The sequence below is a fragment of the Triturus cristatus genome, chromosome 11 (genome assembly GCF_964204655.1).
Source record: "Triturus cristatus chromosome 11, aTriCri1.1, whole genome shotgun sequence".
Classification (NCBI taxonomy): Eukaryota; Metazoa; Chordata; class Amphibia; order Caudata; family Salamandridae; genus Triturus; species Triturus cristatus.
In genome coordinates this window covers 572,318,038-572,334,605 of record NC_140594.1, presented here as the reverse complement: position 1 = coordinate 572,334,605, position 16,568 = coordinate 572,318,038, and the positions used below count along the sequence as shown (strand labels likewise).

The 16,568-nt window shown below is 46.5% G+C and overlaps 1 protein-coding gene across 1 annotated transcript in view; it reads left to right on the top strand.

Moving 5' to 3' along the window:
* LOC146785104 (G protein-coupled receptor kinase 5-like) overlaps positions 1-16,568 on the top strand; it is a 506,690-nt gene that overhangs the window by 418,565 nt on the left and 71,557 nt on the right. The window contains exon 9 of the mRNA XM_085633729.1: positions 8,593-8,783. Coding sequence (XP_085489855.1) covers positions 8,593-8,783 — 191 coding nt within the window. The remainder of the gene's footprint in view (positions 1-8,592; positions 8,784-16,568) is intronic.

The following is a 16,568-nucleotide window of genomic DNA, read 5'->3' as shown; positions in this document are numbered from 1 at the left end:
CCATGGTTTCAGGTGGAATCAAGACTATGCATCCTCGGTATTCAGCACACCAACATTCAGTAGCGCAGGCCACATGCTTCAGAGCAAAACCTGGTCCCTTATGCTTATTCTTCTACACAGTAAGCACTGATTAGCACAAAATTGTAGATGTACACCTAAGTGCAAGAGTAAATTTACAAGTGATTAAATCGATACATGTAAATTTGCCTTTGGAAATAGGGCCCATGTATTACTTTTTTAAATAAATTAATTTTATTAAACAAAATACCAGGAGCACAGAAACATTCATACATGGTGACTGTTCGACACTGAGTATAGGAGATCCCATCTCTACAATCTCATCCAGTACAGTAAATTCGAATGTACAAGCAGCGTAATTATTTCCATCAATGGCATTACCTAGTACAACTAATCCCTCAGATTCCCAGCCCATCCACACTATCATTTATCCAGAGTTGTCCTCATTATCCTCTATATTCCACCCACTGGCCTCAGATATTTTTCCACTTCTGCAGGCAGCCGCAGCTCTGGAACACCACCTCTTTGGCTGCACAGCACCAATCAAGATCTGTTTTCCAATCTGCAACTTGCGGGGGTCCTGGCTATATTCCTTTTCGCCACCATGACTGCGACCATTAGCCATATCTTAGAATATTTCGGCCATGTATCTTCCCCAGTCACACACAGTATATGCCATCTAGCTTCCAGTGGGATCGCCTGGCGTACCCCCTCAGACAGAACTTGTGCTGTTTCTCCATAATATTGCGGGATTTTTGGAGAACCCCACAGTATATGAAAGAAGGAGCCCACTTCCCGACAGCCCCTAGCACAGTGGTCCGTGTCACAGCTGCCCAGTTGTTGCATGAGAGTCCTGGAAGTGTAGGATCTATGAAGGACACGAAGCTGTGTAAGGCGGAAGCATGCTCTTATAGCTACCTCCCTGGGCTCTGTATTGCTTCCCCCAATTGTCATCCTCCAGCCTTCCCCCCTCTGCATCCCGCAAGGCACCCAGTGGGTCTGGTGTGTTGTTCAAACGTTTTTGCATATCAAGGAAGTGGCTTTATCTGGCATTGGGGCTAGCAAAAGTCTTTCTGGGGCGTGTATTCCAGTAATTGCTTACCCTCAAGGATATCAGCCCGTAGCGCATGCCCCAGCTGCAAGTAGCAAACTTTTCTGTCATACATCTGGTATTCCGCTTTTAGATCCTCAAAAGAGAGTACGGCTTGCCCCCTCAAGACGTCTCAAAGGTGGTCTTTCCCCAAGAGACCCCATTTATGGAATCCCTTCAAAACACAGTGGAGACCTTTCCGTCAGTTTGCCCTCCAATCTTAGAAATTTAGTTGCTTCCCGCCATACACTGATGCAAGTTTGTGTGTGTGTGGTGGTGGTAGCTGTCACTTCAGCCATTTAGCACTGCAGGGTATTCCCCTCAGCCCATCGAGTGCCGATCAAATCTATAGACAGGTTCTTCCCATCCATCAAATACCCAGTCATTAATTGTGACCAGTTGGGCAGCCCAGTAATATTTTCTAATGTCGGGAATTGCCAGACCCCCCTCGAATACTCCCCGCTGTAGTTTATGAAGGACTATCCTAGAACTACCTCCATCCCATAAAAGCTGTCTGAATTCAGTGTCCACTTTATGAAAGAAGACAGTCGCTATTTTTTAGGGAGTGTTCTGTAAAGGGAAACCTGGCAGTGTCATCATTCTAAAAAGGACAGCCCGTCCCATTAGGGACACCGGCAATTGTCTCCAGGGTCTCACATCCCTTCGCAACCTGGCCAACTGCAGGTATAGGTTATCCTCCAGGAACTCAGCACCTTTACTAGATATTAATTTTAACTTCTCTTTTATTAATAGGGATTGTCCGCTAGACAGAAGGGGTGGGATGGTTCCCAACAGGAGGAATTTATCCAAGTTAATTTGGTACCCGGAGTAAGTGCCAAATAGTTTAAATTTGTGGAGTAACCGGTCGACAATAAAGTGGGGACGCGTGGCATATAGCAATATATCGTCGGCGTACAACGAGATTATCTCTTCCTACCCATCCTCCCCCATAATGCCTGCCACCAACAGATCACGCCTGACCTATGGAGCTAGACGTTCCAAGGCAAAGAGCATACGTGATAGCTGGCAACCCTGTCTCGTGCAGAAGGGCGGGAGATTGTCCCATTTACTTGCACCCTCATTAAAGGGTCAGTATATAAGAGCCTTATCCAGGCACAGAATCTTGGGCCAAAAGCAAACCTTTCCAATACACAGAATAGGTATGGCAATTCGATACTGTTGAATGCCATACGTGCATTCAGTGATGGCAGCACGGCATCCTCTTCCTGCCTGTCCGACGTTTTATGTAAGACTCTTTATAGTTATGTTATGTTAATTTAACTTCTTAAGCGCAACGGTTACCCTGGGGTGTCCTGGCGCTGAGCACTGCCTATTTGATTGATGTGGTGTGGAGTAACTACAAAGTAAATAACCAAGTTTTCAGCCCCTTCCTAAAAGAGAGGAGCTCGGTTGAGGTGGAATGGTAGATTGTTCCAGGCCTTTAAGGCACATGTGATAAAGCTCCCACCGCCCCAGCTGGCTTTTTTATAGACACCTTAAATTTAGACTGGTGCTTCTACCGGGCGTAAAACCAAATTGGTCGGGTGTACTATGGAGGTTATCACTCCACGAAGTCTGGTCGCAATGGCCTTCGCCAACACCTTAGCCTCCATATTCAGTAGTGACATTGGCCGGTATGAGTTACAGTCCTTGGGGGACCTTCTTAGGAATGAAAACAATTGTGGCCAACCGTTGGTCCTCTGGAAGGCTACCCTGTGCCATTGCCTCTTGGAACATGATAAGCATATGCAGTGCCGCCGAGGCCGTCACACCCTTGTATAATTCGGCTGGCAGGCCGTTGGGTCTTGCCAGATTGCAAGTCTCTAATAGCACTTTCTATCTCTTCGACAGTTAGTTCTTGTTCCAGCTGATCGCGGTGGTCAATTGACAGTGTATTGGGGTGTATGTCTCCAAGCAGTTTGGCACAGTCTGCCCCTGTCCTGACTGAGGCGCATGTGCTTGACGCTTCATAGTGGTCAGCAAATGTAGCTGCGATCTCTTTCCCTGTTCTATGGACAGTTCCCTTGGAGGTACAAATCTTCAGGACTCCATTCCTTTCTTTCCACGTCCCTGTTCTGTAACCAGGCTACCATTTTATTGGCCATGTTACCCGCCTCATAAAGTTGTCTTTGTGTCGCTCTGGCCTGTGCTCAGGCTCTATCTTCCTCTATATCTCATTTCTTGTTGCTTGAGCCAGATTCAATGTCTAACGAGTGGGTCAGGGATGTCGCCACCCAATGCCAGTGTTTCGAGCCTAACCATCTCCCTTTCCAAGGGCTTGTATGTTAATCTCTATTCTTTCCTCCTCCCCCCTGCCAGGGCCTGGACATGCCCACGTATCACTGTCTTATACGCCTCCCATACAGTGTTTTTTTTTTTTTGTTGCAGTTTTATATAGCGCAAACTTGACCCGAATCTAATCAGGTATCAGAGCGCTTTTACATAGCACCAGTTACGTTACATGTGGGCACACATTCATTTTTAGGTCTCGCCTGACCCAGCGCATGCGCTGGTCTGGCGAGACTTATTGAGAGGGCTCCAAAAAGTGCTACCAGGCCAGCCTAGAGCTACAGTGCATGTGCAGCGCTTTACTGTGATTACTTTCACTTTCGCGCCCGCACATGTTTGATCACGATCACTTTCACTTTCACGGCCGCTTGGCATAGCCAAAAGGTCTCGCTTTTGGGACCTTTTAAGTATTTAGTTATGCAACTGTTGCATGGCTAAACACTTATAAGGTCCCAAAGGCGAGACCTATTGGCTATGCCAATGCTTGTTTTTTTTTTTCAGGCACGGGGTGATTAAGTGATTTGCCCAGAATCACAGGATGTTTTAGGGTCGTTACCGAGACTCGAACCCAGGTCCGAGGTCGAGTGCCCTAGCCGTTAGGCCAACCGGGCCCCCGGTATCTGGATAGTATTGTTCTGTGCTCTCTCTTATCTTATCTTTAAATTGTTTATCTTTAAAGAGCCAAGTGTCTAATCTGTGTAGCAGAGTACTATCTCTGGTTGGTCCTTGGAGCAGCACCTCCACAGGCGAGTGTTTCAACATATCACACGCCTTATTCCAGAAAAGACTTGCACTAGTCGTGTGTGTCAAGAGGTAAATTAGGCGGGAGTACCCCTCATGAACTGCCGAATAAAGCGTAAATCGTTTAACCCCAGGATTATGTTCACGCCATATATTAATCAGCCCTATTGCGTCTACAAATGCTCGCAGGGGCCCCACACATGCCCCTCCATTATTAAGTTTTCAAAACCAATTGTTTTAAAATCACTCCACCTTTGCAACAGTGCAGGTTTATAGCAAGATCATTGCTTTTTAGGAAAGATACTTATTTTCCATTTGGTTTATTTTTACTAGTTGTAATCAATAATGAGAGTCCGTGATGGTGTCATTGCTTAGTCTCATCAAAGTTCACCTGCAATTGCCAAACAGGAGGAAGTCAGCAGGAAATGCGCCAATCTAGAACCAGTAGTCTGAACAAAAGATGTCATTCCACTATTATGCACTGACATAAAAATTTAAATGAACCAAAAAAAAATGTGTTTTCTTTGCTGTTTCAGTATACGGTTCCTCTGAATTCAAATACGTTTGTGAATGTACCATGGCCAGAAACCTTTGGGTTGCGGTTATGGTACCGCCCTCTGGGTTCCTTTTCTTTATGAACTAGCTTTTCACTTTACCTGTCTCTATCAACCAGGCTGGGCTTTTATCATGTTGGAACTGAGTGTCACACTCCTCTTTGTACTATCCCTGGGTCACACACCGTCGGGGACTGTCTTTGGACACAGTCTTTTATGAAATGGCGCGGGCTCAGGGACCTTGTGGACTCGCCTTCAGCCATTTCATTCGAACAGTTGTGACTTGAGTTGATCCGCTAGCACAGAGCGCATGGCCTTTGGTTCACTTGACTCTGGGACAAGCTCTCTGCATCTTGGTGGTACTCACTGATGGTGCATCCTCACTCATTTATACACTGAGAGGAAAGAAGGACTGTCCTCTTTCAGTCATGTCTGGGAGCAGGGGTGAAACTTAATTTTTCTAAATAATCTGTTCAAAGTAAAGCATTTTTGTTGAAATTGTACATTTTTTTTATTTATTTGGTGTTTTATATAGCGCGAACATGACCCAGAGTAGGGTATCAGAGCGCTTTACATTTACATATCAAGAAACAGTTGAGTTACCAGTCAAGTCAACAAACATCAGTAGTTGTACATTGTTTTTGAGAAAAACATTAAGGCTTAATATACATATGTACGATCCACAACTAGGTTAAAGTTCGATGGGAATTAGCATTTGTATGATCTTGGCAGATGAATGAAAATGGAGTGACTGTTGAGATTTTGGGAGATATTTACTCATATAAAAAGATGCATGCTGCCAGGTAGCAACCGAAGGAGGTTTGTTCAGTGGCAATAATGTACATTTTTCAATGAAACTGTGTACCTGAGCACCATTCTAAACAATAACCCCTCCAAGTAAAACAGTGCCCCATAAACTATGTCTGATCCTGCCTGAAGCTTAAAGATCTGCTTGTTCGGGGCAGGTTGTTATGCCTGTAACCGCTGTGGAAAATTCAGTGCACTTCTTTCAAATTCATTTAGGCCCACAACGAATGCAGCTAGAGCAAAAAAGTGTGACATCACGACAAGCAGATGCATGCACTCCAGCTATGAACAAAGATGTTTACTATAGCCTTGTGACCCATTGCCTTGGGTACACAGGCCCTAAAAGGGCCTCTCTCTGAGCTATAGACCTTAGCCTTCGGAGAGGGCCTCTAACTGAGCTATAGACCTTAGCCTTCGGAGAGGGCCTCTAACTGATACAGCCGGAGGCAGAAGGGCTATAAAGCTTTTAGACGGATCATTCCACATACTGAAAGTAGAATTTTCTAAATTGAACCTGGAGAAACAAGAGGACAAAGACTGTCATGTTGGACCGAGACAACTATACCAGCCATTGTAAATCAAAATGCTGTATTTTATCAAAAGCAAAAAGAACAATTGATGGACAGAATGCAGAACAATGTCATACATTCACCCCAGTACAGAGATCTGGGCCTAAATCTATCGTTTTTTTGCTCACCATGCTATTCCAGTTTGGACCCAGCCATATGCAAATCAGTCTTGACCCTGTGCCCAATGGGAACAGTCCAGCCCGAACTGCCAGGCCAGGTCCTCCCTGGACTGGAAACAAGCATCCTAGGACCGGTTTCGGGGTTTCACCTCTCTTCAGCCAGGATAGCTTGATTCCAGTGGCATGGAGAGCACGGGACTCACGTCTGAGCATACCCGTCCAACTCGGGGTGACAAATGCAAAAAGAACAATTGATGGACAGAATCCAGAACAATGTCATACATTCACCCCAGTGCAGAGATCTGGGCCTAAATCCATCGTTTTTTTGCTCACCATGCCATTCCAGTTTGGACGCAGCCATATGCAAATCAGTCTTGACCATGTGCCCAATGGGAACAGTCCCGTGCTCTCCATGTCACTGGAATCAAGCTATCCTGGCTGAAGAGGGGTGAAACCCCGAAACCGGTCCTAGGATGCTTGTTTCCGGTCCAGGGAGGACCTGGCTTGGCAGTTCGGGCTGGACTGTTCCCATGAGGCACAGGGTCAAGACTGATTTGCATATGGCCAGGTCTAAACTGGGGTGGCATGGTGAGCCAAAGAATGATGGATTTAACCCAGATCTCTTGACTGGGGGTGAATGTTTTGATTTGTTCTGCATTCCGTCCATCAATAGTTATTCTTTTTGTACTTTATCAAAATGCAGCATTTTCAGGGCCCTAGCTGGTCACATTTTTGTTGAAGTCACCATATTGAAGTCTGCAGTGCGGTTTTGCACCATCACTTTAAACCGATGTGCTTGTGTTAGGGGTTTGATGTGAACACACCATTTTAAAGTGCTGATGGTGAACATCAAAACCGATGGTGCACAATTCTTACACAGCCCCTGTGCGTCTGTTTTCAGCCCGGCACCAGTTCACACACACAGTAAAAGTTGAGGTATAGCAGATGAGTCCCCTTCATAGTGCCTGACAATCTGGTGGTGCAGATGTGCATGCGGCACTGGTTCGCTGCAAAAATACTTCATGGGCCAGTAGGCCTGGGAGCTAGCGGGCGAGGGGCCTTAAAAACTGCCCTCCCGGTCACCATGAATTGCCTTCCATCCACACTGGCGCCGCCAGCAGTTTAGAGCGAGAATGTGCCTTTCTTGCTGCTTCCTCTTGACTACACTTTCTTCGTGTCTGTGTGTTTCTCCGTGTGTCTTTACGTACACAAATAGGCCTTCGTTATTAGTGGCCTTTAAAGTGTCACGGGACCATTATGGGCCCATCAGAATTTTTTTTGTTTTTGTTTTTCACACACACATGGCAGCAGAAATCTATTTATGGTTTGCACTTTTCTCCACTGTCGGACGGTTCACGTAGTTGTTTGCAATTATCTCCACTAGAGGGCAGACAAGGACCAAGTCAATACTAGAGAACTGTATTGCTGCGATGTCCTTTGCTTGAAGGCACCAAGTTCCAGCACTGTATTGTAATGTATTGTATTTTAGCATTTGTATAGCGCTTGCTACCTCTATGTGGGGCGCTGAAGCACTTACATAAATAGCAAACTACACCGTGTTGGATATGTGGTTCGCAGGATGTTGTTTTTGTTTTGAGCCTACATGGGAAGTGTTTTCATGTTGTGCGTGATGCCCACTGAGGTGCGGTTTTTGTGTTATGGGACACAGCGCCTGATCGTGTGAAGGATGAGAGACACACCGGACCCGGTTCACAAAGGTAAACTTAGACCTGAAGTCTAAGTTTAGACCTGAAGTCTAAGTTTAGACCTGAAGTCTAAGTTTAGACCTGAAGTCTTAAGTGTAGACTTAAAGTCTAAAGTTTGACTTTATTTCTGAACTCAGACTTCAGGTATAAACCTAGAGCCCGATTCACAAAGGTAAACTTAGACTTAAATGTAAGTTTGGTATTCACAAATTTAAGTTACTGCTTGTAACTTTACTACTAGTAAAGTTAATACTAGTATGTTTACTTGTAGTAACTTACCTTTTTGAATACCAAAAAGTAGTAAACTTACACTTAAGTCTAAGTTTGCCTTTGTAAATCAGGCCCACCGATAATTTTTTATTTTTATTTATTTTTTTAGTTTTATATAGCACGAACACGGCCCAAAGATATCAGAGCGCTTTATATGAGCACCATTTGCATTTCAGATGGACACATGAATTTTTAATTTTGTTACGCACTGGGAGATTAAGTGATTTGCCCAAAATCACAGGATGTTAAGCGTCCCTGCCGAGACTCGAACCCAGTTCCCCAGCTTTGAGGTGGGACAGCAGGATGCTCTGTGACCTTACACTAGAACGGGCGGTAATCAGAGAATGTCCATTTGCACAGCATTGTTGGTAGATTCATGGAACATCCTTAACGTGCTTACATTGACTCCCTCTCTGCTGTTTGTTTCAGGTCAATCTGGCATATGCATACGAAACCAAAGATGCATTGTGTCTGGTTCTCACAATTATGAACGGCGGTGACCTCAAGTTCCACATCTATAACATGGGCAATCCAGGCTTCACCGAAGAGCGCGTCATTTTCTATGCCGCAGAGCTATGCTGCGGCCTCGATCATTTGCACCAGGAGGGCATTGTTTACAGGTGAGTGTGCTGCTGTAATGCGCTGTTTCTATTGCCTTGACCGCAGACCCTGCGTGGGTCAATTTCGGAAGTCCGGGGTATGGCCTAGTTCAGTGCTTAATTTGAGCTGGTGGTTGCTGGTGGGGGGGGCCTCTTGCACTCTTTTTATAGGGACCAGGGCCTAATTTTAGTCATCGGGTATACCCAGAAGCAAACCGACAAAAGAAGCAAAGGGGAAAGGAGGAAAAGAAAGACTAACAGTGGCAAAAAGAGAGCGGTGTAGAGGAACCTATGGGAGGGCAGTACAGGGGCAGGGAGAGTGTATTGGAGAATGAAAGAGGCATGAGATGAAACAAAGACTAGACAGCCTTGGTGTTCATCATTCGCAACATTCAGCACTATGCCAGTGGGTTTCTTAGAAAATTTGGGCCCCAGTACTTATTCTTTTACAAATTTAACGGTGTGGTAAGAAAGGGGTAATTGATTTCAGAAAGTCTAGAGACTTTGTTGTGGAGCTAGGGTTGAATGTGGGATCTGACTGTTTTGGAGCAGTTCACTTCAGGCTTAAGTAAATAGAGACACACATACCTCATTTCTCAATTGAGGTTTGAGCAGCACACTCAATCAGATAGTGCCAATATTGGCAGCCCTCCTAACAAACATTGGTAAATGACTGCTTAGCACACAGGGAATGAAATAAATCAGACAACATATGGTTTGGTGGAAAACAGTTTGCTGCAGGTTTATTTCAGATATTAAATATGCCAACTTGGGGGTTAACTTATGAATGATCCAAGGGCAGGCAGCAATGAGTAATCTAAGTGTCCAGCAGGGATCAAAGAAGGCGGTACCTGGATGGGAGAGCACCCAACGTGAAGGACTCGTGCGAGGTGGGGGTCCCCGCAAGTAGAGCGCGAAGTGAGTGTGCCAGAATGTGGTACTAAGGGGCCCCCTCTTAGAAGGGTGCGGCGCGGGCAGCCGCATTTTGTTCACCCCAGTGAAAGAGGCACATATCCCTAAGACGAGGAAGACCACATTCACAACTGGGGGTAGCTGTTGAGTTAAGTGTGATTAAAAAGGAGAGAATACCTTCGAAGATGCATGGCCAAAGAAGCATAACTTGTCATCCTTTGCAAGATGCGTGGCCTATGTCATTAGGGCATGGCCTAAGACATGTTTACTTGAATTTTCGCTGTGATACAGCGTCACACCTGACCAGCATTTGTTGGCCTCTGTGTTTTTTTCTTTTCTCCAACTGTATCCAATATTAGGCAACAACTAACATACCTAAAACAAGACAGGCGCATTGGCTGTGCAGATGCTTGTTAGCACTGCCTTTTAATTCCGTATTCAATTGGAAAGTAATAAGACCATTATTGTTCTTAATAAGAATTTAGAACATTTCAGCTCGGAAAATAAGAGATCCGTGTAATAGGAGATAGTGAATTAAACATTACATAGGTCTGTGAAAGGATGATTGTAGTTCTGAGTGTTTCAATCGCACAGTCTTTCCTTCCCCAATCCTTTGCTCTGCCGTCTTCCCCTCTACATTAGTTACCTATGTCCTTTTCTCCCCCCAGCTTTTTCTGCAGTCTCTTCATCAACTTGTCTCACACTTAGGCCTGTATGTACGAATTCATTTTGCATCTCCTAACAATCAGGAATGCTATTTTGTGCTGTTAAGCAGTGCAAAATCCATTATCCTATGTACAAAATGCAATTGCAGTGGTGCAAAATGCTATGTTCGAGGCATATGAGCTGCAGATTACACACTATGCATAGATCGCCATCTGGTGTTGGGCCCGGATGTTGCACTTGTTTTCTTCTTGGAAAGTCTTTGGAAGTCACGAGGTAGGTGAATCCTCCTTTGGATCATAGTGCGCATGGGCATCGGCTCCATCCTCAGATTGTTTTTTTCCGCCATCGGGCTCGGATGTGTTCTCGCGCTCCAGTTCGGAACCGTTAACGGTTTTCTCTTTCGATTCGTAATTATTCCCTACTCGACGGTATTGTTACAATCGCGGTTTCCCACTCCACGTGACCCTTTAACTTCGAAGTCTTCGAATCCAGTCGTCGATTAAGGCCTTCGGGCCTACCTGGGCCTCCTCTCCAGCTCATGGAAAGGACGCCATTCAAAAAGTGTCCTCGATGTGGGTCGCAGTTTCCCCACACCGACCTACATGAGGTGTGTAACCTCTGCCTCTCACCGGAGCACGAGGCCAGAGACTGTCCAGCTTGCGCCTCCTTCCACTCCAAGAAAACGATCCGGGACCGACGAGCTAGAAGAACAATGGCTCGCTCGTCATCTTCGATCCCCGACGACATCTTCCAGGAAGACGTCGATGTTCCGGAGCAAGTTTGGGTCGAAGAAGCCATCATCAGCGCCTCCGAAGCAGATGACTCTGATGTCGAGGACATCACTCAAAGGGCAGTGAGTACAGACGTCGACCCTGACCCAAACCCCCCTCGACGCTATCAAAAAAGGCTTCGGTACCACCTTCACCTTCGGGCCCAGGTGCAGACCGAGACACTGCTTCCCATGCCCCGCCTTCGGGCCCGGTAAAGAAGCCTACTAATCCTTTAGGTGACTCGGGCTCAAGTCAGCCTGCACTCGGTGCCGAAAAACATACTCCGGCACCGAAAAAGAAGGCGTCCTCTTCCTCATCCACTCCGACCGCTGCTTCTAAGCACTCGGTGTCGAAGACTAGCACCGGTTCCTCGGCACCGACAACACCTCCGGAGCCAACCAAAAAACGACCACCGAAGGGCCCCAACTCCCATTCTTCGAAGCCAAAGACATCGGAACCGAAAAAAACAACAACAGGTTCCATCAGATAAAGACACTGCAAAACTGCACGGTTCCAAACCTAGAACCGCTACTGAGTCGGCGCCGAAAAAGCTTACGGCACCGAAGCCGTCGACTCCGAAGGATCTGCCTCCCACTGAAGAACTGTTTATCCAGATCCTACCCAAAAGACCTTTGTGAAAGATCCTAAGACTGCTCACTTAATGCTTAGCATCAAGAAAAGACCCCTAGAAACGCCTGCACCGGCACCACCACCGAAAAAGAGAGACTTTGCTACCTCTCCATTAAGGATCCCTTCTCCTCTTCCTCCTCCTCCCCCACCACACCGCTCTCCTACACCATCACCTACCCCAGTAGATGATGATGATGATGACAACACCTCAGATGATGCAGGGGGAGGTGCGGACGATCAACCCCTTGGGGACCCTACCCCTACTGGCTCCCCAGACCCCTGGGATGCTTACAGTGTCCTCAACGTCCCTTACACCCCACAAGATGGCATCTATCCCTCCAGGCCTTCCCCTCCGGAGGACAATATCGGCTTCAACCAGCTCCTTCACAGAGCTGCCCAGTACCACGGGGTTGCCCTTCATACAGACCCAGTAGAGGAAGATTTTCTCATGGACAATTTCGATACCACACAAAGGTCCTCCTCAACTTTACCCATGCTTAAAGGGGTTATTAAGCATGCCCCAGAGATCTTTAAAGACCCAGTCAGGGCTCGAGTCATCAACCCGAGAATAGAAAAAAAGTATAAGGCTGCTCCTACTGATCCAGCATACTTTAAAGGCCCGCACCACTAGGCTCCTTGGTAGTCTCTAATGCAAGGAAGACAGCCAATTCCCAAACATCAGGTGACGCACCACCACCAGATAAAGAATCGAAACTCCTGGACGCCTCTGGCAAACGCACAGCGTCACAGACAGCAAACATGGTGCATTGCTAATACCCAAGTGCTGTTAGCCAGGTATGACAGGGCACATTATGATGAACTTGAGTCCATAATGCAGCACCTCCCTGGCAGGTATAAAAACAGGACCAATGAACTCATACAGGAAGGTAAAACCCTCACTAACACCTCCATCCGTTGTGCCTTAGATGCAGCAGATACCGCCTCAAGGGCAATAAACACTAGTGTCCTTTTGCGCAGGCATGCCTGGTTACGCATCTCAGGTTTTGAACCTGAAGTCCAGAGTTCCATACTCAATCAGCCATTTTATGAGAAACACCTATTTGGCCCCAATGTGGACGTATCACTTGAGAAAATGAAAAAGGATTCAGACACAGCCAAATCTATGGGAGCCTTGCATTCGCAAGCTCACAGACGGTCATTTCGTCGCTCATCCTTCAGAAGCACCCACAGAGGCTACTCCTCTGATAGCCCCTCCACTTCTTACAAACCTCCCACCCAATCCACCTTTACTAGAGGTTACCAAAGGGGTGGTTACAGGGGTAACAACAGCAAAGGCAGAGTCAAAAACAACAACTCCCGCTCTACCTCCACCCCCACCCCATGACTTCCCTCCACTTCCCCCAGACCATTCCACTCCAGTCGGGGGAAGACTCCACCAATTCCTCCCTGCCTGGGCCAACATCACTTCAGACAGGTGGGTTCAAGAGATAATTCAATCAGGCTACTGTCTCGAACTAACATCTACCCCCCCCCCCCCCAAACATACCACCCAAACAGCGTCCAATGTCACAAGAACATTTGTTACTGCTAAAGCAGGAGGTAATCTCCCTCCTACAAAAAAGTGCAATAGAACGAGTTCCCCTGCACCAACAAAACAAAGGAGTTTACTCCCTGTATTTTCTCATACCAAAAAAAGACGGCTCTCTAAGGCCTATTCTAGACCTCAGACCCCTAAACCTATACATACACTCAGACCATTTCCACATGGTCACACTCCAGCAGGTCCTTCCTCTGCTTTCACAGGGCATCATCCTTGCTACCCTAGACCTCAAGGATGCCTATTTCCACATTCACAACGCTCACAGGAAATATCTCAGATTCGTAGTGGACGGTCAGCACTATCAATTCAAAGTACTCCCATTCGGAGTCACCACAGCACCACGAGTGTTTACAAGGTGCCTAGCGGTGGTGGCAGCACACCTAAGAAGACAGCACATACACGTCTTCCCATATCTGGACAACTGGCTCATAAAAGCCAGCTCATACAATCAGTGTGTACAACACATTCACGCCACTATTCAACAACTTCACGACCTGGGGTTTACAGTAAACCACGCCAAGTCCCAGCTGCAACCATCCCACACGCAACAATACCTCGGTGCCACAATAGAAACCTCAAGGGAGCTAGCCTATCCCAGTCCCGCCAGGATAGCAAGCATGCAAACTCTTCTCACCAAATTCCAACCACAACACTCTCTTCCAGCTCGAGTGTTCATGCAACTCATAGGGATGATGGCCTCTTGCATATTCATAGTGCCTCATGCAAGACTCCAGATGCGTCCTCTCCAAGAGTGCTTAGCACGCCAATGGAACCAGGCTCAAGGTCAGTTAACAGATCTGGTGTTGGTGGACGGTCGTATCCATCGCTCTCTGCAGTGGTGGAACACCAAGAACCTTTCCAAAGGGCGACCGTTCCTAGAGCCGATTCCTCAAATAGTTATGACAGCGGACGCATCGCTCTCCGGCTGGGGAGCTCACCTACTACATCACACAATGCAGGGCCGGTGGACACCTCAACAAAAGTTACTCCACATCAACCACCTGGAGTTACTAGCCATATTCCTAGCCTTAAAAGCATTTCAAAAACACATCTCAGGCAAGGCTGTCTTAGTCTGCATGGACAACATGAGAGCCATGTACTACATACAAAAACAAGGAGGGACACACTCTGCAGCTCTCTCAGCTAGCACAGAACATATGGAGGTGGGCTATACCGCAGAACATTTTTCTCCTAGCCCAACATGTCCCAGGAGTCCAAAACACCATAGCCGAGCTGTTGAGCCGTCAAACACAACAGATCCACGAGTGGGAACTTCATCCGCAAGTTCTTCAACCGTTTTTTCAAATATAGGGGCAACCACAGATAGACCTCTTCGCCACCCAAGAAAATGCCAAATGCCCAAGCTTTGCCACCAGATATCCTCACCCATTGTCCAAAGGCAAAGCGATATGGATGAACTGGTCAGGCAAATTTGCGTACGCTTTTCCACCTCTCCCACTCATTCCACTAGTGGTGCGCAAACTACAGCAACATTCCTTAACGCTCATCCTAGTTGCTCCAACTTGGGCCAGACAACCGTGGTACACCACATTGCTGGATCTCTCCGTAGTTCTGCACCAGAAGTTACACCTCTCTTCACGCCTCTTAACCCAGAACCATGGAGAGATCCAACACCCGGACCCAGCTCAGCTCAAACTGGCAATCTGGCTCCTGAGGTCCTAGAATTCGGTTACCTTAACCTTCCCCCTGACTGTATGAACATCATTAAAGAAGCTAGACGGCCTACCACTAGAGCATGCTATGCAGCCAAGTGGAAACGTTTTGTAATATATTGTCATAACAACAACACCAATCCCCTGGATGTGTCGATCCAACACATCATAGGCTACTTACTACACCTCCAAAGATGCAACTTAGCCTACACGTTTATTAGACTGCATCTTGCTGCCATAGCAGCATATCTACAAAATAGACAACATCTATCACTTTTCAGAGTACTTGCCATAAAAGCCTTTATGGAAGGCCTCAAAAGAATAATTCCCCCCAGAGTACCACCTTCACCTGTGTGGAATTTAAACATCGTTCTCACAAGACTAATGGGCCCTCCATTTGAACCTCTACATTAATGTGAGCTCCAATTCCTAACATGGAAAACTGCTTTCCTAGTAGCCATTACTTCTCTACGGAGAGTTAGCGAAGTACAAGCACTAACCATTCAGGAACCCTTTCTGCAGATGCATCGTAATAAAGTTGTTCTCCGAACTAATCCTAAATTCCTCCCTAAAGTCATCTCTCCCTTCCACCTCAGTCAATCTGTGGATCTGCCCGTATTCTTCTCGCAGCCACAAACAGTCGCAGAAAGAGCTCTTCATACCTTAGATGTCAAAAGAGCACTGCTTTACTACATCGAGAGAACACAACCTTTTCGTAAGACCAAGCAACTATTCGTGTCTTCCTCACCACCACACAAGGGCAACCCCATATCAAAATCTGGGATAGCTAGGTGGATTGTCAAATGCATACAAATTTGCTACCACAAAGCAAAACGTACATTATCTGTTCCTCCTAAAGCCCACTCTACACGAAAGGGGCTTCAATGGAATTTTTAGAGAACATTCCCTTAGATTATATCTGCAGAGTAGCTACATGCTCTACACCGCACACATTCACAAAACACTATTGTGTAGATGTGCAAACTAAACAACAGGCTAGTGTGGGCCAGGCTGTATTCAAAACACTATTTCAGACTACTGCAACAGATACTGGTGGTCGCCGCTAGGACGGGATACTGCTATACAATCTATGCATAGTGTGTAATCTGCAGCTCATATGCCTCGAACGCAATATGCCACTTACCAGTATGCATCTGTTCTTGGCATGTAGAGCTGCAGAGCTACACACGCCCACCCGCCTCCCCGGCTACCTTTATCTGTTCCAGTATTATTTTATTTAGATACAGCATACATGGGCATCTTTCCTGTTTCTTACAAAAACTCCATCATTTCCCCGCTGGCAAAAAACAATCTGAGGATGGAGCCGATGCCCATGCGCACTATGATCCAAAGTAAGAGTCACCTACCTCGTGACTTCCAAAGACTTTCCAAGACAAAGACAAGTGCAACATCCGGGTCCAACACCAGATGATGGCGATCTATGCATAGTGTGTAGATCTGCAGCTCTACGTGCCAAGAACAGATGCATACTGGTAAGTAGCATATTCCTTCTACCTTGTATAAATCGCAAATGAAATTAAATGAAATTTTGTACTTGTATAGCGCACTGCTGCCCCAGCAACGGGGCGTCCTG